This window comes from Amblyomma maculatum, chromosome 1 (genome assembly GCF_055883805.1).
Source record: "Amblyomma maculatum isolate TAMU_Amacu chromosome 1, ASM5588380v1, whole genome shotgun sequence".
NCBI lineage: Eukaryota > Metazoa > Arthropoda > Arachnida > Ixodida > Ixodidae > Amblyomma > Amblyomma maculatum.
Window position 1 is genome coordinate 404,753,595 of NC_139344.1, and position 22,317 is coordinate 404,775,911.

At 44.9% G+C, this 22,317-nt stretch overlaps 1 protein-coding gene across 1 annotated transcript in view; it reads left to right on the forward strand.

Moving 5' to 3' along the window:
- The window catches only part of LOC146208726 (medium-chain acyl-CoA ligase ACSF2, mitochondrial-like), a 70,973-nt gene that overhangs the window by 2,396 nt on the left and 46,260 nt on the right, over window positions 1-22,317 (forward strand). The window contains exons 2-4 of the mRNA XM_084587317.1: window positions 16,621-16,749; window positions 19,041-19,094; window positions 21,318-21,427. Coding sequence (XP_084443443.1) covers window positions 16,621-16,749; window positions 19,041-19,094; window positions 21,318-21,427 — 293 coding nt within the window. The remainder of the gene's footprint in view (window positions 1-16,620; window positions 16,750-19,040; window positions 19,095-21,317; window positions 21,428-22,317) is intronic.

Genomic DNA, 22,317 nt, shown 5'->3' on the forward strand with positions numbered 1-22,317 from the left:
CCTTCCCATATAAGCAGGTCCTTGACCCATGAAGCTGAACGGACCACGTGGCTCGCAGCCATGCCGATGGAGCGTATAACATACTTAAGACTGACACTGCACTACACTGCTGCACTCCAGCGACGAAAGGTCATCACCAAAGGGCAACTAGAGAATTTTTTTCTTTAACTACGAAGTTTCTGAGAAAGCTGTATAGCTTTCTTTTGCAGCCGTATGGCTGCTCTTGGGTCGATGATAATGAGTAAATACTCCCTTATTAGAAATCTACTACACGCTGGGGTTTCCCCTAAATATTTGTGTAACAGCGCATGTATATAGCGCCTGTCCCGTCTCTATCTGTGTCGTCCGTGTCTAAATTTGCGCTATGGCTTGAAGAGATAATCGATTTAACAGAGATGACCCCTGCCAGTTCTTTAGATCCCTCTAACGAATGTGTTTTCAATGTCACCATCAACACCAATGCATTAAGTGCTCTGTTCTTTTGACGTCACTGCTGCATTAGTGCGTGGTAAAAAGTTGCCTTTGAATTCGCGCTATAGGCCGGGCGTCCGCTAACAGGACTCTCGAAACGACGTTGCATTCGTCTTTATGGCAAGGTTACCCGACCAGTGTAAATAGCGTTGCCTGGGTGATGGGTGCTCTTTCCGAGGGCGAAAGCAACCGAGCGCAGAGAGGATTTCACAAACGCGACTACACGCGACGTCCTTCCCTGCTGTGTACAGAGACCGCAGTCCTTGCGGTTCGTGGCGAGTGCCGTCGGCCTCGTATTGCCGCCGGCCCCAGTGCTGTTTGTGGACAGTGAGCTTCAGATTTCGATATACTCCTCTCACATATCGCGTATCTAAAGTGTCACGTGAGTGTTTCTAAATATCGAAGACGTGTGATGCAACCTTTTCAAGATCTTGTACAGTCGCAAATTTTTAGCAAAAAAAAAAAAAAAAAAAAAGAAAGCCTCTTGCGGCAAAGATATCAGAATTCACATTGGCAGTGACCAGGACAGAAGGTTGTTTAAAGCGAACATAAGAAGCATCAACATTACGCTATACCGTAGTCTCTTCTTGTAATTCGGGTATAAATATAAGTGTCTGAGCACAACAGTTCACTACCAAGAAAGTTTCGAAAGCGCAATGACTGGAATTCTACGGTTTGTTACTATGCAAATAAGAAGCTGGAAAGAAAGCGTGATCACCTTTTTGTTCCATTGAGGATATGGACTGGACGTTGCAGTTTAAGTATTTCATTTATCTTCAGCAAACTATGCTTAAAACGTTTGTATGCATAATCCAAGTTAGTTTTCTTATGCACCGTAGTGCCCTTTTCTTCTTTTTTTTTTTTTGTTGCAGAGCCTCAAACCTGCGTAAGATTGCTTAGGTGGTAATGCAACAAAATAAAATGCAGCAATGTAGCTGTGGATGAACTCAAGCAGAATATAATTAATGGTTAGGCCAGCTGGGAGCCAAAGTCATATATTATGCAATATGACAATAGACCTAAGGATATCTGCGTGAAACTTATTTATAACAGTCCAGCTGGGACTTTTCTAAAAAGATTCGCCTAATAACCTATAAATGAAAAAAAAAACAAAAGCGTTCGTGTTCGAGGAGCAATATACAGCTTATTGCGCGGTTTGAACAGTGCAAATGAAATTTAACTTAGTTTGAGCAGATTAATCTGAGTGGAGACGACAGTTTCATTTTCCAGTCCTTCGCCGTGATTTTAAAAGCAGATAAATGTTTCCCAGAAGAAAAAAGAAAAGAAACAAGCTTGTCTCAACCGCGTTCACTATAAGATCAGTTACAGTCTTTGTGCAGAATTCAGAAACCAGAGGGTTTAATTCCGAGCCACACCATGTAGCTCGTCATGCATTCCCAGTGTTTCTAGTCGGCTGAAGGTACGAACAATTTTTCTCATACCTTGTGCAACGGGAAGTACATCGATGAATGCTAAAGGATCGCCACTACACGGCTCTAAACTTTTGACAAAGACTGTATATTGATTATATGGACAATATTATTATTTTAAACCGTCATTAATAAATATGTGGTCATAGAACCTTATGGAACGCCATATGTAACGCCATGGATGTAACTATAAATAGATGTTTAGAAATTTCTGTGCATAATAAAATTAAAGGCTTTTGTGAAATCAAGATACTTACCATGCATGTATTTCTGCCTAAGTTCTTGAACAAAAAGCATGTTGCTCTCGTAACAAGAAACTCCCTTTCATTTGCGAAATTATTTAGACGCACTTTATTATTCTTACAGCAGTTAAAAAAAAAAAAAAAAAGCTCCGCCTTTAAGGCTATGACGCGAATGTTTCACCAGCTTCTACTTGCGGCTCTCATTTACTCCTTACTTACTTAATATGTACCTCTATTGCCGGCAACATAAACGCCTCTAGGGGGGAAAGGCTACGCTTTAACGAAGTCATGCGAAGGTGCCTGTGTCGTCCAAGGGTAGCGCGTCGCACTCATGATCCGATTATTCTGGCGGGTTCGACTTCCTTCTCACCCACTCATCTAAAGCAAGCAATCTGAGTTAGTGGCCATCTCGACCACTTCATGTCGTGTCCTGATTTCACACAGCCCACTGACGGATGAGTGCCCGGCGATGTCACCTGTTGCCTGCCCGAATCATGTTCGGGACTTTCGCTTCAGAGCCCGCGCTGGATTTCCTAGAGAGTAGGGCATTTAACGTTGCCGCCCTAATGTAGCTCGAATTGAAATTAATCTGTAATTGCTTACGTCATCAAGCGCACCACTCTTATGGGAAACGGCCACCCATCCAAGTTTCAGGCCGTCTGGAAAGGCTCCTGCACTCTAAGAAAAAAAAAACCGGCTGAAGTGGGGAGTAACGTTCACTTTGAGAAACGCTTATCACCAAACAAATTATTTATTAGAACCCGACGTTTCTGGACCAACTCGGTCCCTTCCTCAGGGGCGACTAAAGTTCGAGGCCCGCAGTAGCAGGCAGCTCCCGGATTCCTGTTCGCTGTTGCAGCTGTCAGCCGGATGAACCACGACTCGACGTGACGTCTTTTGAAAGGGTTGGTCTCCACATCAAGTATGCTCACCTCCTCAAAGGCGATTTTGTGGTCGCCGCATTCGCAGTGCTCGGCGAGGCGATTGCTTTCCGAGTTGAATTGCCGGACGTCATTTTTGTGCTGTAAAATCCGCCGGCTGAGATTTTTCGTTTCGCCGATGTACGAGGCTGGGCGCTCGGAGCAGTGTTTCTCAACTTTTGTTTCAAGTACCCAACCAGGCGGAGTTCCGCCAAAGATGTTCTCGTTCAAAACGTCCACTTTGGTCCTCAAATCTCGAGCCGTTACTCCGCGAGAGGAGCAACTGCGGCGAGAAGCCTGCCATGTGCAAATTTGGAGGATTAATGTCTAGTCCTGGCTCGAAAAAGACTAAAAAGAGGAGGAATGGAAAGACGAACTGTTCACTTGATCCCTGGCCTCCTTTACCACCTCTCTCGTCGCGCGTTTCAGCTGCAGGGAATGTGTTTCTGGCTCGATGGACAAAACGTGCATACTATGTTGCTGGAATTGCATACTACGTGCTAGAATTAGCTTTTTGACGCTCGGTGTGTCGCTGACGTCCGCGATGCACTGGGAGAAGTGCTGTATGTGCTCTGGGGCCGCACTAATCTCAGTATCGCTTTGAAATAGTCGGAAGTCCGAAAACTGGAAGGCGAGAAATAATTCGCTTATGAAAAATATGGTTCAAGTATAGCAAATTTTTGCTACGAAGTCGCTGCGCACCTGTAAGAAAACAAAGGCAGTATCTTTTTTCTAGAGTTGCTATGTTTCGATAGGTCGTTTCGAGCATTTCGAGAGAGACCACGATCGTCGCACCTCTGATATCTCATGACACACTGACGATTAACGTACAACTAAAACTGGATTTGAATAATGTGGGCTACCACGCATGACAAATTTCACAGCTGATCTTGAGGGCACTCTAACACAATGATTACTGCCAAAATGTTCAATGCAGACTCAATCGCAGGTTCCAAACAGGGCCTACGCATTAGGGAGCGTAACGTGCACCGCGGCCCAGTATAAACAGCAGAAAGGAAAAAAAAAATAAAACGAGGAAGATAGTAGCTTACCGAGAGATGGGCCCACGACAGAAAAAACAACATACAGAGCTTTTGATGCATAATAATTTGAGTGTTTCTCAAGCTTTTGTGCTCCTTCTTGCTCTGCGTATAAACCAGCCAAGCCCTCGGTCATCGCAACGCTTCCCAGAATGTTTACATATACAAATAAGATTTAGATACCAGCAAATCAGAGTCGTCGCTGCTGCGCTTGCCAGTATTGAAGCTTGGTCGCACTTTTTTCCTTGAAGGTTTGTGCTACAGCTCCGTGTTCAGCGAAAATTACGCCCACGGTAGCAGTGCACCACCGAAGAGCCGGCGCTGTTAAATTTTCCAACGATGTCAAACTGCTCATGTTAAAATAATACCAGCGCTCACAATAGTGCGCACAGACATCCAGAACATTAGTTGCAAGTCGAGAGAGGAAGCGGCAAGCTCCAATGATCAAGAAGTTGTAATTGTTAGAGCGGCAGCAACGGGTCTGTACACTTCGAAACATGAAGTTCCAACCTTATAAACGCGGTCATGACATAACATGCAAAAATATTTCAATGGATCCCAATTCTCGGCGTGTTTCGAGAGCAGTGTGCTTTGGTGAGGAGTATGTATGCTGCACGTGAAGAATGTCCAAACTGGATGCCGTATCTAGATGCATGTGTTTGTCTCCCAGAATTTTCATGTTTTGATAATGGTGCATTGTCGGGCTAGGGATATGGAGGGCTCGTATTAAGCAGCCCGATAACTTTAGACATCGACAAATTTAGGTAAGTGGAGTTTTTCCTTTTTTTTGCGGAAGTTTTGCCATGCAATAAAGAAAGGTCTGTTCGGTCATTTTACAGGAAATTTCAAGAGAGGACATTGCATGAGAGTTTGTATAGCCTCTATGAATTAGAAAGTGAGGAACATGGAGTATATTTAGACGAAATTGCTAGGGTAAAGTGTGACCTATAAAAACAGGATGCTAAAAGATACAGGGGTGCCCGAGTTCGATCTCGCACAAATCGTGCTTTGCACTCTGAAACCCCTACGCGATAAGCTCTACTTGATTAGCACCGTTATGCTACTGCCAAATTGATACCGGGAATGATGCCCAATGGCACCCTAGTAACGAAAACGTGTGACATCATCTCTGTGTTTGTGAGCTATTACACGACACTGTTCAGTGATGCTTCTGGTATACTTCTAATTCGGATCTACTAGCTAACTTCAAAGCTCTTATAACGCCTTTATCAGATGATAAGTGTGCTCTTATCGATGGTCCTGTCACGTTGGAAGAAATAGAACGCGCAATTGACCAGTTACCCCTCTCTAAAACACCTGGCCCTGATGGCATATCATGCGAGTTTTACAAAACTTTTAAACCTTTGCTGAGCCTGGCCCTGATGGTATACCATGCGAGTTTTACAAAGCTTTTAAACCTTTGCTGAGCCCTGTCTTGCTGCAGATTTTCGCTTTAAGTTTTGATGTGGGGGTCCTTCCTCAGTCCTTTAGTAGGAATCACACAGTCTTAATTCCAAAGAGTACGGATAAAGAAAAATTGCTCTCAGTGGATGGCTACGGGCCAATCACGTTGGCAAATGTGGACTACAAAATTTTTGCGAAAGTACTATCAAATCGTTTACAGTATGCCATGACGGTTCTCATTGGCCCTCATCAGACGTGTGGCTTGAGGGGACGCTCCGTACAAAATAACATACATATTGCACGTACAATTCTTGAACCTTGCTCTGGCTCTTATGAGGAGCTTGCTCTACTCCAGATTGACCTTGCGAAGGCATTTGATCGTATCCGGCATTCGTTTCTATTTTCTCTTCTCGAGCGTGCAAATGTTGGATCAACTGTACTGAAAGGGGTGCAACTTTGTTACGACAACTGTTCCACTCGCTTGATTGTTAATGGTCACCTCTCAGAGCCTGTGCTATTTCGAACACCCGTGAAGCAAGGCTGTCCTATGTCACCGCTACTCTTTGCCCTCTACCTAGAGCCACTTTGTTTTAGTGTACTGCAAAACCACCGTATCCGTGATTATGTTGCCTTCAGTAATGAAGTCAAAGTGCTTGCGTAGCCGACGATTTGGCGTTTTTCTGCACAGACAAACCCAGCATTGACAAAATTATAACCACCATTGAGCACTTTGGCATTGTATCTGGCGCTCGAATGAATAAGTCTAAAAGTTCGCGTCCGTGGTTCGGTTCATGGGGAGCAATGCCGACTCATTATGCTGGAATTGAATGGTCTCGTGTTCCCCCTAAATACATTGGAGTTCCCTTTCATGCATTCAAGTTTAGTGGGCGTTACTGTGGAAAGAGCGGGTCACGGCACTCAAAAGCTATGCTCTGACTTTTGTTCCGCACCGCCTATCAATTTTTGGCCGAGGACAGGCATGTAACATGTTTCTGGCTACAAAACTTTATTATGTTTTACAGGTACTCCATCGCGCGAGGAATTACATCCACAGTTTTCACCGAACGTTTGCGACGTTCATGTGGCGGTCAAATTTTGAGCCTATGCTGCGCGATAACTTATTCAGGCCTGTTTCTGCTGGCGGAATAGGTTTGACACATCTCTATGTCAGACAGATAGTTGCCCGTTTCTTCTTTTTTCGTAATAGCTCCCATCCAATTACCAGAGCATCCCTGCAAACTAACCTTGTGAACTATCTTCCAAACTTAGCGGTCTCTTCCAATTTTACCGATCGGCCCTTATTATTTGGCTTTATGAAAGAAGTTTACGATTCAGCGCGTTTTCTGGCAGTTCGCTTCTCTTATGAGTACTTATTCTTTCTTTCACGGAAAAATTTATACCAAGAATTGATATCTATGTTGTTCCCGCCTCCCTTATATCGTTCACTCTATTCTAAGTGTATAGGGCATGATGCGTTAAAACGGGTGCGCAAAATGCCGATCTCGCCTTCTACTAAAACGTTTTCTTTTTTTTTTTAAACTTCATGCCGAGGTTTTGCCTGTTAAAGTGTGGCTTCAGAAAAATATTTTAGTTTCGTCGGTTAATTGTCGGTTATGTGATACACCTGAAACCATCGAACACTGTTTTATTGCCTGCAAAGATGCAATATAATTTTGGGACGTTCTGCAAAGAACATTGAAGAAAGACTTTATTTTGAATTCCCACAGTGTGCGTTACTTGATAACCACTGAACATGACCACGAACCCTTTGACATGATTTTCCTCCTTGGACTGCACAGCCTGTGGAAAACGCGTATGTTGGATCGGAATGCTGAGCCTCTAGTCTCCCCCGCTACTCATTTCGACCAGATGGTGCACCAGCTTAGAGACACTTAAGAAGATAGTGACTATCAACCGGACTGGCTGCCATTGTTGATGTGTTGTCTTTCCTTGCCACCGTTTTAGTGAAGTTGTGCTAAGTCGTATTCTAGTTGTGGGGTGTTGTGTTGTATGTTTCAATTGGACTTTTCGCCTACAGGCTGATTACTCTGTAAATAATGTATATAGCTCTACGCTGAATTTAAAAGCATGTAATAAAGACTATGCTGAAAAAAAAAAGAAAAAAATGGTTAGCGTAGCATAGCGTAGCGTTAGCGTAGCAAGCTGCTGAGTTTAAGGTACCGAGTTCGAAGCGCGCTAATGGCGAATTTGTTTCTCTTAGTTTTAATTTTTTTTTTCTTTTATTTAGTTTTTGTTTAATGTTCTTGAGCTCCTTCGTTACTTTTTAGCTTTTACTTTTTATCCGAGGCCTCTTTTTCTCCTGGCGAAGAGTACTACATGTTCTCTCCTTAGGATCATTTTCAATGATCAAATGTTTGTCTCGGGGAGCATCTGCAAGGAGCAACCGTTCCTCCTCGTGCAGTTCATCCTTCGGACACTAATTGTTTATCCCCATGCAGTTGGCCTCCGAAAGGATTAATGGCTGTGGCAAACCAGTTGGTCCCCAAAAAGACTAACCTCCCTACCCCTTTTAGTCCTTTTTTTTCTTAGAGTGTGTATGCTTTTTCCCCGGACTGTTTATGACTGGAATGGTTTACCTGAGTATTGCCTTCACTCGCTTGACTCCATTGACAGTGTGCTGCAATCAAATGATTGATGTTATCCTTATGTCTTTTGTTTTTGTAGCACCACATCAATTCATTTTTTTTTTACTTCTGTGCCCTGATCACGCACCATTGCTCCAGTTTATGTATCTTGTGCTTGTATTTCACCGTACTCTACGTCTTGTATGTCCCTCCTGCCTGGGCCTTTCGCCTGCAGTATCTTATAAATAAATAAATAATAAACTGCTAAGCGGTAGCACCGCCCCGATGGCTCAGTGTTTAGGGTGCTCGACAGCGAACTGCGGATAGACGGATTTGACCCCGGCCTTGACGAAGGCGTTCGATGGAAGCGAAACACCAGGCACCCTTGTACTGTGTGGCATCAGTACACTTTAAAGAGCCCCAAGGGCTCAAACTTAACAGAGCCCTTCGTTACGGCGTCCCTCGGAATCCATGTCGCTTTGGGACATCAAACACCATAAACCAAACATTCCATACCCTGCAAGGGATCAGACATATGGTCATCAAAGGCCGAAATATGTGCACCATTGAAAGCATTGTATTCAGGAGCCGTACTTTCAAATAGTGATGTATGAGAACTGCCGTGGAATTGCGATGGTGCAGGGCATTATCCACGGACCAGGTCAAGTTTTTCTTCACCGGTGAAGTTTCTGGCGCATGCAGCTATAGACATTTCCTTCCTAGCCGCGTGGCAGTGCTTGATGGGTTTAACACGTCAGTAAAATTTTCAGAGCCTTTTGCGGATTCTTCTAAACATTGCTTCAATCCGCATACAGCTATAGACATTTCCTTCCTAGCCGCGTGGCAGTGCTTGATGGGTTTAACACGTCAGTAAAATTTTCAGAGCCTTTTGCGGATTCTTCTAAACATTGCTTCAATCCGCATGCAGCTATAGACATTTCCTTCCTAGCCGCGTGGCAGTGCTTGATGGGTTTAACACGTCAGTAAAATTTTCAGAGCCTTTTGCGGATTCTTCTAAACATTGCTTCAATCCGCATGCAGCTATAGACATTTCCTTCCTAGCCGCGTGGCAGTGCTTGATGGGTTTAACACGTCAGTAAAATTTTCAGAGCCTTTTGCGGATTCTTCTAAACATTGCTTCAATCCGCATGCAGCTATAGACATTTCCTTCCTAGCCGCGTGGCAGTGCTTGATGGGTTTAACACGTCAGTAAAATTTTCAGAGCCTTTTGCGGATTCTTCTAAACATTGCTTCAATCCGCATGCAGCTATAGACATTTCCTTCCTAGCCGCGTGGCAGTGCTTGATGGGTTTAACACGTCAGTAAAATTTTCAGAGCCTTTTGCGGATTCTTCTAAACATTGCTTCAATCCGCATGCAGCTATAGACATTTCCTTCCTAGCCGCGTGGCAGTGCTTGATGGGTTTAACACGTCAGTAAAATTTTCAGAGCCTTTTGCGGATTCTTCTAAACATTGCTTCAATCCGCATGCAGCTATAGACATTTCCTTCCTAGCCGCGTGGCAGTGCTTGATGGGTTTAACACGTCAGTAAAATTTTCAGAGCCTTTTGCGGATTCTTCTAAACATTGCTTCAATCCGCATGCAGCTATAGACATTTCCTTCCTACCCGCGTGGCAGTGCTTGATGGGTTTAACACGTCAGTAAAATTTTCAGAGCCTTTTGCGGATTCTTCTAAACATTGCTTCAATCCGCATGCAGCTATAGACATTTCCTTCCTAGCCGCGTGGCAGTGCTTGATGGGTTTAACACGTCAGTAAAATTTTCAGAGCCTTTTGCGGATTCTTCTAAACATTGCTTCAATCCGCATGCAGCTATAGACATTTCCTTCCTAGCCGCGTGGCAGTGCTTGATGGGTTTAACACGTCAGTAAAATTTTCAGAGCCTTTTGCGGATTCTTCTAAACATTGCTTCAATCCGCATGCAGCTATAGACATTTCCTTCCTAGCCGCGTGGCAGTGCTTGATGGGTTTAACACGTCAGTAAAATTTTCAGAGCCTTTTGCGGATTCTTCTAAACATTGCTTCAATCCGCATGCAGCTATAGACATTTCCTTCCTAGCCGCGTGGCAGTGCTTGATGGGTTTAACACGTCAGTAAAATTTTCAGAGCCTTTTGCGGATTCTTCTAAACATTGCTTCAATCCGCATGCAGCTATAGACATTTCCTTCCTAGCCGCGTGGCAGTGCTTGATGGGTTTAACACGTCAGTAAAATTTTCAGAGCCTTTTGCGGATTCTTCTAAACATTGCTTCAATCCGCATGCAGCTATAGACATTTCCTTCCTAGCCGCGTGGCAGTGCTTGATAGGTTTAACACGTCAGTAAAATTTTCAGAGCCTTTTGCGGATTCTTCTAAACATTGCTTCAATCCGCTGCTCTATCCGGCGACGTTCTCATAACAACATTTTATAACCGCGTCTCCACCCCAAAGTAGCAGAATCGCTGCGACTTTGTAGTCATGAGGCAGCTTTGGATTTTATTAATAGCGTTGTTTATTGCCTCGGGGCATAAAGAAATATGTAAAGGGGTATCAAATGAAAGAAGAAAGGTTGGCTATTGTAATAAAGTTCAAGAGAGAACGATGATAAGGCCCTTGCCTCCAAGCAATGTACGAAGATGGGTTGTTCGGCGAAAGGACCACTGTAGATTTGGATTGTCCCTGATCCTTAACTGCCGATGCGCTTTAGTCGATCTGCCATACCCGACCCCTTTCGTATTTCCACTCCAGATAAGCTCTCACTACTAATGCATTTAGAAGGCCTCCGCGACCATTCTGCCGAGCATTGTTCATTCAATCGTCGCGTTTCACTTCCACATAAAATGACGGGCACGATAACCCCATACGACAGAGACTTATTCAGAACTTAGTAATTATAGGCTGGACAGATTTTCCGCCCATCAGAGACATTTGCAAGTTTCTTTTTCCTTAATAAAAATGACTTTTTTACTCCAGCAGATGCATGATTTCGTGGTAGCATATATGCAAACTACCGCTATAACAAAAAAAAAAAAATCACAGTCATCGGCATTGCACAACGTCGGACCAGACGTGTAAGTCATATGAAATTGCGCTAAGATGAGTTAAATAATAGTCATTGCTGGTGGAAGCAGATTACACTGCCCGGGAAACATCCAATCCCCGGCAAAAAAAAAAAAAAAAAAAAAAAAAAAGAATTTGTTCGTGCCAACAGTTCTGGCCATGTTAAAAAAAGATAAGAATTCATACTGAAAATACAAATCAAACTGAAGGATATTAAATCTAAAGCACATCTAATCGCAAAATTGGGCGGGCAGCGAATAAATAGGAGTTCCCAAAGGTATTAACACTGTCTCAGGCAGAACTTGCCGGCCCAATATTGGGTATGCGTTGGTAATCAGTTCAGTTCAGGCGTTCAGTCGTGTCCGACTCTTCGTGACCCTATGGACCATGTCACGCCACGCTTTCCGGTCTCTCACTATCTTCTTAACATCACATAGCTTCATCTGCAATGCCTCGAGAATGCCATCTAACCATCGCGTTCGCTGCCTACCCCTTCTCCGGCGACCCTCAACCTTTCCCAACATCAAATCTTTCTCCAGCGACTCCTCTCTTCTCATCAGATGACCAAAGTAGCTGAGCTTTAACTTTAGAATTTGACCCTCCAATGAGCAGTCAGGGTTTATGGTCGACAATAATACGTTGGTAATACTCAGCCCTATATCGGACGAGTACATTGCCAATATTGGGCCGATCCTGCGTGCTGCCTGGGACGTACGTACCAGAAGATCTGCAACACAAAACGATGACCTCAAAGAAATTGTTTGATTCTGTGGTTGTAAAAGGTTTTTGTCTAATGTAAAATACGGAAGTTAAGGCGTAACTGCATGACCTGGCTCAATACCGCGAGCGGTTTTAAATTTGAATCGTAGTCACTGAATGCGTCGTCATCGGGCGCGCCGTTTGTACCAAGCTCCCTGCACGTCTAATGTGCCCGGTGTAAGTTCTGAGCAGAGTAAACGCCGGAGTGTTTTACTTCGTTTCAAAAACTTATTTATATTTTATGCACACCTTGACGATTCTTTTCGTTGATATTGTTTATGAAGAGCCACACACAATTAAACGGCGCTGAAGGGCACAACCTCCCTTCCAAATTTAGCACCTATTAGCATCTAGTCGTGCGCGAAACAATGCCTCTATTGATGGTGTTCGAAAAAAAAAAGTATTTCAGGGCAGATCGTGCTATTGATTTGTTCAAACATTCAACTACTGTTTTACATTGTATTTTATAGCCTGCTTTATACCTCGATCCGACGCAGCAGTTTTCAAGCGTCGTTTTTATGCATAAAGGGATGACGCATGAAACATCCAAAATCGAAAATGAAGAAATGTGGTTCAAGCCTTAAATAACCAACAGGACATTAGGCCAACAACATAACTGTCAATCTATTTGAATCTGTCGCTTTCATTCCTATAGTTCTCGCTGCGGACAGTGCATTCGAGCGGATCGAGTCGAAACATCTCGCATAAAACGTTCCATACTTTGAAGAATGCAACATTGCAGAGAAAAGAGAAGAATCAACAGCCAAGGCTGACGAAACTTCATCGTCATTCAATTTTTCCTGTTCCAACCGAAACTGAGCATAGCTTCGGAGCCGAACTCGGAACTGAACCCTACAACCATAAACCCGAATCCGAACCGAGCCTGAAAGAGTGCGATTCGACATCTTGCTCAAAAGTTTTTTCATGCGCGGTTTGATGTTTAAGGCGGCAGTCTCATATGTCCAATTACGCCAAAACCTATAGTGTCATGGTGCTGTGATACGAGAAAACACCACTTCCATCTGAGGAAAGGTAAGGCGCAAAAATCAGCAGAGGAAAGGGGGGGGGGGGGGGGGACTTAAGGTTCTTAAGGTTCGCCTTTCAGGGCACGACGCGATATCTGTAATGGCTCTCGACCTCTTGAGGATCTCGCAAACATGCACTCTGCTACTCATCTAATCAGTAATGACTTTATTTTTGCCCCCATTATCTCGCTCCCTCACCTTTTGCCTCTATTGGCCCACGCATATTCATCAGCGCAGAGCCATAAACTACGCAGTTAATGCGACTGACCCCCGGGAGGTATCTCTAAAGCCCCGTTTTGAACCAGCCATGCGAACGTGCCTGCGTGGAGCAATGGCTGTGTGTCTTCACTGCTCATATATGGGCAGTGAAGACACACGTATATATTATGGTGAGGCTACCAAAAAAAAAAAAAAAAACAAAATAATGTGCCTCTCACACAGTGGGCAGTGAGCCTTCCACAGCCTATAGGGTGTGGAAGGCTCGATTCCGTTCCACCCACTCATCTCAAACGACAGTCCCATTTGGCAGCTCCTGCCGTTTGACATGGTGCACACCTGAACCGCACTGTGAGGAAAGGGAGCAGGATGGGAATGGAAGAAGAAAGAGGTGCTGTAATGGAGGCCTTATTAGTTACCGAGCGTCCTAACCACTGGGCCATAGCGGCCTACAGAGAGCGAGAGGAAGACAGAGAAATAGGACTCTAGAGGGTTCCTCAGCTTCGCGTGCATTTCATGCACACTAAATATGGTGCCAGCAGAAATCATTTCACTACGTAAGGAAACCATAACTCGAAAGTGTTTCTCCCGCTGGACAATAATGTTTTCGCATTCATAGATGTCAGCAACCATATTTCAGCTATTTTGTCAGCACATCAAGCTAACATGGTCACATCGACCCTCCCAGAGCCGTTATCTGTCTTTAGTGCACATGTCATCGCAATCGCGTTTTTACAGTAAACACTTTAGTGTATCTTTGTTTTGCGACAATATCTCGCGATTGCTACCGTCTATTCAACTGCACTTCAAGGCTGACATTGAACACCCGACTGTCTGTGAATTAGCATTGTATTTCTGGGACACGTGAGGTATCAGTAATAGAATAAACAGTAAGACAAAGAGGCACACTGATAACTAACAGCTGCTTTATCTGTAACGAGCACTTTGTCGCCTTACGGATTTTCACCTTAGAGATCAAGTGTCGGTAATCACTGCACGTCCAGGAGAGCAACCTCTGCTCAACTTCACAATCTCCGAGTGCTTGATGCGACTAAAGGGAGGAAGAAAGATGGCTTGAAAATTCGAGCGCCGTAAGCCAGAAATTTCCGAAGAAGAATTTGCGTGTAATGGGCCGAACACAAACAAGAACGTTCGAGGCGTCCCTTTCGCGCAGGTTTATTTCTAGAGAAACGTTCAGCAATTCGTACAGTCCGACCTGTTTTCCCCCAACCAAGATGGCGCGAGGCCCTTCTGTTAGCATTTACGCCCGCAAGTAATTTCAATTCCAGGTCACCGTCTCTCTCAACATTTCCTCAGCCGCCTCCTTAAGACGCGGTACACGCGCCGACCTTAACTGCAACATTGATACTGTGCTCTTTCTCGCTTCATGTACGAAGTGTGAAACACGCGGAGTTGCGGGATGCGGTCCGCCAACCCTAAAAAAGATTTCTGGATTTATTCCGAAAACTTATGCCAGCTTCACGACTCGGTTTTAACACCAGGTTCGTTTTCCAACTAAAATAATTTAACAACTTAGACACTATAGGCGCTACGCGTTCCTTGCGGATTTGAAAAACGGATTTTACCCCATAATCAAGGTGAACTTCAGATGGACTTCAGCGGACTTCTATAGCGGTGCGCTCTCTCTTTCGTCACCTAGTATGCATTTTTTTTTTATTTTGAAGATAAGCGGCTGAAGTATGAACTTGATAGCGTTAAAAGCCCCGTTTTCGAGAAAGATCGCACGTCGGATTCGTCGAAAAACAACGGGCTCAGGCAGATGGTAGCTGGTAGCTGACATGGCCGGACACTGGGTCGTCTTAGGTTTGTTCGATGTCACTCATCTACGTGACAAGGCTGATTTGGCTGAATCTGCAAACTAGCAGTGCGGCACTCAAGATCCTCAAAGAGGGTGCGCCCTCGGAGGAGACACAAAAGCAAGACATAATCTGGATACCGAGCCACGCGGGAATCAGGGGCAACGAGGGGGCAGACAACCTAGCTCGAGGGATGACCAGCCGAGCGGGAGCGTCGCACACCCCGGAGGACCCCCAGATCAGATGCGGAGACAGATATTCAGACCTACTAAACCTATATAAGGGGCTGAGGTTCCACTACCCCCCGCCACACAAACAACTAACCAAGGAAGAAGCCACGGGATGGAGGAGACTACAAACGGGCTCCTTCCCAAACCTACACATACTAAACAAGATTTTTCCAACACAATATAGCGCCAGCTGCCCATGGTGCGGATGAAAACCAACGCTATATCACATCACGTGGGAATGCGAGAGAAATCATGCATTTCACAAACAGAAAACACCAAGTGCGGAGCAATGGGAGAGTCGGCTCACCAGCTGCGAGCTAGAGGCCCAGAGGGCACTCATAGCACACGCAAGTGAGGTGGCCCGACTCAGTGGAGCCCTGGACTAGGGGCCCAACCACGGCCAGGGAGGTGACGGACTTCCAGAAGAAGCCTCGACCTCCACCGCTAACAAACTTACAAAAGACAAATAAAGTTTTCAATCAATCAATCAATCAATCGGGCTCTACGATCAGACTGCGTAGTGAGGGGAAACAAAATCATCCGGGTCATTTGCATTCCGAATCAGACATGCTACCCCTAGGCCACGCAGGCACGTCGTTCGTAAGGCTTGGGTAAGCTGGATTTTACATCTATGCCGGGTGGTATTTCGCCTAATATGATCCAAAGTTTGACCTTAAAGACTAGCTTTCCGCTGAGGCTTATTCACATTTAGCGCTATCCCCAAGCATAAAACGAGCCTACAACTATATGTCAACGAGTCTGTTTTCACATAATCATCAGCATAGATAGACATCTGAGCAGATTGTGGCAGCAAATCGACCAGGCTGATGAGAGCAAGGTTAAACAGGGTTGGACTCGACACCCTACCCTGTGGGACTCCGCGTGAGCACCATTGTAAGAGGTTGGTCCGTCCTGAATCTGGATAAAAAGCGACCTCTCTGATAAATAGCTGCGTATCCAGCTGAACATACGGCCTCCAATCTCAGCGGTTTGCAATGCTTCCATATTAGCCTGATGTGTAATGTTGTCGTAGGCGCCCTTAATGTGCAAAAACAACGCCGCAGTCAGACTTTTCAAGTTAAGAGTGGAAGTACAGTATGGGGGTGACGCACTTCTATTTATTTATATTTAACATTCATAATATTTTATAGTGTTTTGGAAGAGCTTGCGTTATTTTTATTTTATGGCTCCTGGTCCGCCAGGGACGAAATTTTCTCAATGCAGCCTGCACAGCCATATGAATTTTTGAGTCCGTGATACTGTGCCTTTGGCAGCGCGGCGGCTCCCGTGCTGGGAGGTGTTTATGTTATGAGTCAACTGTTGTGGCGTCCGTAAATAATTCTGCAAGGTAAAAGTGGCAGCTACCACTGTGTGACAAGGGAAACGGCGTACGGTAAATGAACGCTCTACTCTGTGCGTGCAGGTTGATCGGGTGGCACAAGGCCTCCTATCTCTCGACCTGGAGCCGGGGTCGCGGATCGGCCTCCTCTCTCCCACCTGCCACCGCTGGATCATTTGCCAGTTCGCCGCAGCCAAGGCTGGCCTTACCCTGGTGAGCTGCGATGCGCTTACACAGCCAAGCACTTCAGGATTACGCGAAGACAGAGCCATTAGCACCATCCCATTTCCAAAGTTGAGAAACCCTGACTGTTCACAGTCATTGACGGCAATATTTAAAACCTCGACATAAAATCATCCGCTAAATTTTGTTTCTCAAAGTGCACTAGCTCGTCATCTTGTTTTATGACTTCACTACACCACCATTACGTCATTGTTATACCATCGCATCTTCGTAAGACATGTATTTTAAATGTAGGGTTTTGAATATTTGGGGGCTGGGATTTAAAACATTCCTATGTAAAATCTACTACACCATTCGAGCTGAAATAACGTTCACAAAGTAGCAAAATATCGTCTACGTTATCTGATAAGTGATTCAACATTGGTACTTGCCTAGATTTTCCGAAATCGAGAAAAACCTGCTCTCGGCGGCTTGCACAATTTTCGCAGAAGAGAGTCGAAAAGCTATTTTAACATGGTGCGTCATCTGTCGGGCAGCGAGGCAAGCGCACCAACGGCCGGGATGGAGCTTGTCTCACTGCTCGACAGATGACGCATCATGTTAAAATAGCTTTTCGACTCCCTTCTGCGAAAATTGTGCACGCCGCCGAGAGCAGTTTTTTCTCGATTTCGGAAAATCTAGGCAAGTACCGATGTTGAATCACTTATCAGATAACGTAGAAGATATTTTGCTACTTTGTGAAAGTCATTTCAGCTGGAATGGTGTAGCTGATTTTGCATATGATTTTTTTAAATCCCAGCCCCCAAATATTCAAGACCCTGTACATACCCGCCGAGGTGGCGCAGCAGTTACGGCGCTCGACTACTGCGCCTAAGGCAGCGGGATCGTATCCCAGCCTCGGCGGCTTCTTTTCGGTGGAGGCGAAGCGGAGATGCGTCTGTGTGCTGTGCGATGCCAGTGCACGTTAAAGAACTCCAGGTGGTCGGAATTTTCGGAGTGCTCCACTACGGCGTCTCTCATAGCCTGAGTCACTTTGGGATGTTAAACCTCGCAAACCAAACCATTTCCGGAATGCATATCTGCCTTGCTTTGTATCCAATAGATCAGTATTTTTTCGCCCCATAAATTCTGCTCATTATAGCGCAGATTGCTTGGACTTACCAGACTAAAGCACAAAAGTTTCGATTAATCGCATTAACCAGAAGTGTGCAGATATTTTGTTTTAATGCACCAGCGTTGGAGTCAGCATGCGGAGAAAGATAAGGGATGTTTGACGAAATTCTCTGATGAGTTCGTAAACCTCTCCACCAATCAGCGCCAGCGATCAGGTCAGAAGGCAACATGACCTGATCAATGGACGTCACATGGTTACGTGACGTCTTCAATATGGCGACCAATCATGGCTTTTGTCGACGAGCTTGCCGCTGTTCTGGTAGGTGGCAGTCCGCAAGCGACATAACCGAGCATGGTGGCAACCGCCATCACCCCGTTTCAACGGGGACGCTCATACAGTGCGTTGCACAATTACATGAGCGCCGTAGATTGCTTCTCCCAGCTAAACCATCGAATACTTGAAGCTCAAAGTTCGCACGGGAACGGCATTTGGCAGAAAGTATTTTTTAATATCAAATTAGTTTGGAATACTCACCTGATTCCACCAGAAGTCTGATGTTCCTATCTTATCCGGCGGCAGGCCACTGTACTGCGTTATAGCCTGAAGGCGGGGCTCTATTGTCCACCTAACTTTTTGTTCCGTTGCACGTGTAACCAATGTAACCGTAACATGTTATGCGGGAAAATAAAGTTATGCAATTATACCCTGAAATTTTATCTGTTGGTAGCCCACATAAATAGCAACTAAAAAGGGGAAGGGAGATTTGTGTGCCGAAAGACATTTGGGTGACTTTATTAAAATTAGCATCTATTTGCTAGTTTTTACTCCAAACACAATACATTGCAAAGTAGTCTCGGAAGCGATAATTGCCAACGGAACTATTAAACTACTAGCAACTTCATATGAAATTCAGTTATCAACATAAAGACAAGCCTTACTATAAATGGGCTTTTGAAAATCATTTTTGTGTGTTAAAAAGTTGCTGGGCGGGAACAAAGCCCTGGGGTGCTCCTTAGTCGAACTTTTAGTCGCGTTAGTCGAATTAGTCGAACTTCGAGAGAAGACGTGGAAGTGAGCGTCATAGTAGATCGCCGTCTCCGGAGGAAATACCACGTTCTCTAGTTCGCATGACGATGATGATGGGGGGCGTACTTCTTCATATTCATGAATGCCCCACCTGAACTCAAGGTCCATTTTTCTTTCTCAGATTCCTATGAACGACAGATGTCATGCCCAAGAACTGGACAAGGCCTTGATCAGGGTGAGACACCACTGAACAGATCTGCCGTATACATGGTCGCGGTAATGTCCAAGGGATTACGTCATGTGCATTCAGCCAATGCCAGTTCTTCATAAGCAAGGACGATAGGCATTCTTTGACGATTATGGTAGAATTTAGTGCCAGGGGGACAGCAAAGCCCAAGAACGCCAAATAAGGGTAGGCGCGCTATTCTGTTTCTTTTTAATAGTGGCCCTCAATACGAGAACTATACACTTGCCGTTTTCAAATACAATGGGCGCAACCACACAATCTTCTTTGTGTGTGCGCAGCCAATTCGTTTTAATATTTCTCCTACATGTCCTCAACTCAGAGTGGTGTGCAGAGACTCAGCGGCTCACAGTTCAAAGGTAAATTTTCACGGTCAGTGGTTTGACGGCAAATGAGTGTTTCTTCTCCCTACAGTCCGTACGTGAACGTTTCTCCGGACATCATTCTATTAATTTATTGTTCAGTACAGAGGCCAGTAATTTATCCCTAAGAACAAGCTTCTGACAGGAGAAAACTTTCTGGAAGATTGTATTTCGGATGCTTTCTTAATGCCCGATTCGGCGGCTACCTGAAGGGCAACCACAAGCCTAGCATTCAAGAACAAATTTGCTCCAGCACACCCCACTTTTTTTAGTGGTGCTGCGTTCTCAGAAGCCATTATGAAGGCATACTGAGAATCGAACCATCTTATTTTTCGTTCCACAGGACAATGTGACTAGACGGCTATTTGTAGCTCTGATATACAGCACGCTGAGCAGTAGTAGAGCAGTAGAAGGGACATATTATTGGTAAGACGCTTGGAGCTGCTGAATCCATACATTTTTCCATCATTAAGTAAAAACTGATGACATGGATGATGTCGTAGTTTCCGCGAGTGCTGGTTTCTAGTAGGTATCACTGTTAATGTTACTTGATTATTGCTTTCAGTAGCCACTTTTCGCATGCTTACGCATGGTTGCGCCATCTGGAACCAGACAATGAAAACTATCGCTTAATGTCGCCCACTTCCCCTTCCCCTTAGGCCTCAATCATACTTGTGAATAGATTTATGACTGATTGCCTGCTATCTTTTGAAATGCTTTTCTTATGTTGCATTTTATTTAGGTTATCTCCCAGACTCACCTATCTGAATTTTTTCTATTATACTACATCTGTATAACTAATGTTTTTGCCAGGTATTTGTACATACCAAAAATGTCCAACGTTTGTAACTTCAAAACTGGTCACGTTAGTTACATATTTAAGAGCGTTGCCGATTTTTGTAAACACAATAATTTTGGCAAACACACACCGCCAGTTTGTTAACGTATGGATCATTAAAAGAAACATTGCAACTGATAATAGCAGAATATTTCTGCTCTAATTTTTTCCCGTTTTGTAGACAACTTGATCATGGCGCATTTCTTAATACTACCCATCGGAGAAGCTGCAGCCATCTAGCGGACTGAACCAAATCAAGCGCGGTGCGGCACGATATAACGCGTGGGAAAGAAAAATATGACAGGTACATGGAGCAGCGTGCCCATTTACAACACTGTTTATCGCCTGCGCCATATATTACAGTAAGAACCCCTCGTGAAACAGCCGAGAAAGACCTCCCTCGCGAAGAGCTGCGAACCTAGCTGTGACGTAGGCAATCACTAATTGCGCTGAAGTCAATAAAATACATAATACGGATAGAGGTCACACATTTTCACCGTTCGTATTGTGCACTCTTAAAATTGGATATCTGATGCAGGCGGTCAAGCACCATTTAGGCACTCGGATACTGAACCAGAATACCCAGATTCGAACCTTGCCGCGGTGGTCACGTTTTGATCTCAGTGCAACGCAAAGCTAGTGGTTACCGCACTCGACTATTGTACCCAAGCACGCCGGATCGAATCCCGAACTCGGCGACCTCTTTTCGATGGAGGTGAAAAGCAAGGCGCCCGTGTGCTGTGCGATGTCAGTACGGGTTAAAGAACCCCAGGCGGTCAAATTTTCCGGAGTCCTCATATCCCGAGTCGCTTTGGGACATCAAACGCCACAAACGACAACCACACACTTGTTTCGTGCGATGTCAGTGCACGGTAAACATTCCTGGGTGGTCGATATTAATCCACAGCCCTTCACGTGTATGAAGTGCTACCACAAATATCTCAAATCCATACGTACTTTCTGGTGCGGCTTATTTTGTTGTCAACTTGGTCACTTGCGCCTGTTTCTGTGCAGACCTCGTGCAATGCACTGTTGGTCGGTGAGGGCTTCAAGAAGCAGGACTACGCTCGCTGGGCGCGGGAGTTGGCTGGAGACAGCGCGCCACCGCCTCTTAACCTGGACAGGTGAGGGATCACGCGAATCGCGCATTGCTAGATTTAGTTCATTATTTATTTATTTTTTATTTATTTATTTATTTATTTATTTATTTATTTATTTTATAATGTCCCTGTCGACACTAGCTTATTAACGTATTAAGGGCTATGGCTGTAACCAATATTTTGTCATGCAACTTCATGAGTATACATAACTCATAAAAAACCCAGAAGAGGAGCACAATGGAATGCGTAAACAAACGTTTACATGAATATGAGACACTTGTAGATGTGATGTGATTGATGACCGGCGGGAGGCATTCCGCTGCGCTTTGCCATTACTTATTTTCCGATCTCTGCGTTTGAGCATGTGAATTAGCTTGTGCTTCTGTTGCAGTGTTGATAGAGGCACGACTGCGGCAGGCAGATAATCTTTTGGATACTAGCGTCTCCCAAGTGGGGGCTAACACTCGATGAAGCTGTACTTGAAGCCCTTGCCTACTCCCACAAGTCACTTCGACCTCGTGCGCAAACAACTCGGTGTTTGAAAGCTCCTTACACTTGGCCTCGGCTCATTGCTTCTGTCGGGAACGCTTAGATGGAGTCCTACTAATCGCTCCCCTCACGCCTTTGCCTTTTGGGAGACTGAAAAGAGACGAGCGAAATGTTAGAAAGGAAAGCCATATATGGCGGCGCCGCTGTTCGTTTCGGTGTGATTCTGCTTCGGCGCTTTGCGTTTATGACCCATTTGCGAGCTCCCCTGTGTACATAACTTTGGCAAGTGTGCGGAGGCAGAAAAATCCAAGTGCCTTTCGAAATGCACCTCGGGCGAGGTGAAGACCAATTTAAATGACGCCTGACTTGGCGGTTTTCTCGAGACTTCTATAAGTATTTTAAGCCCCTCCTCAGCACCCTTTACG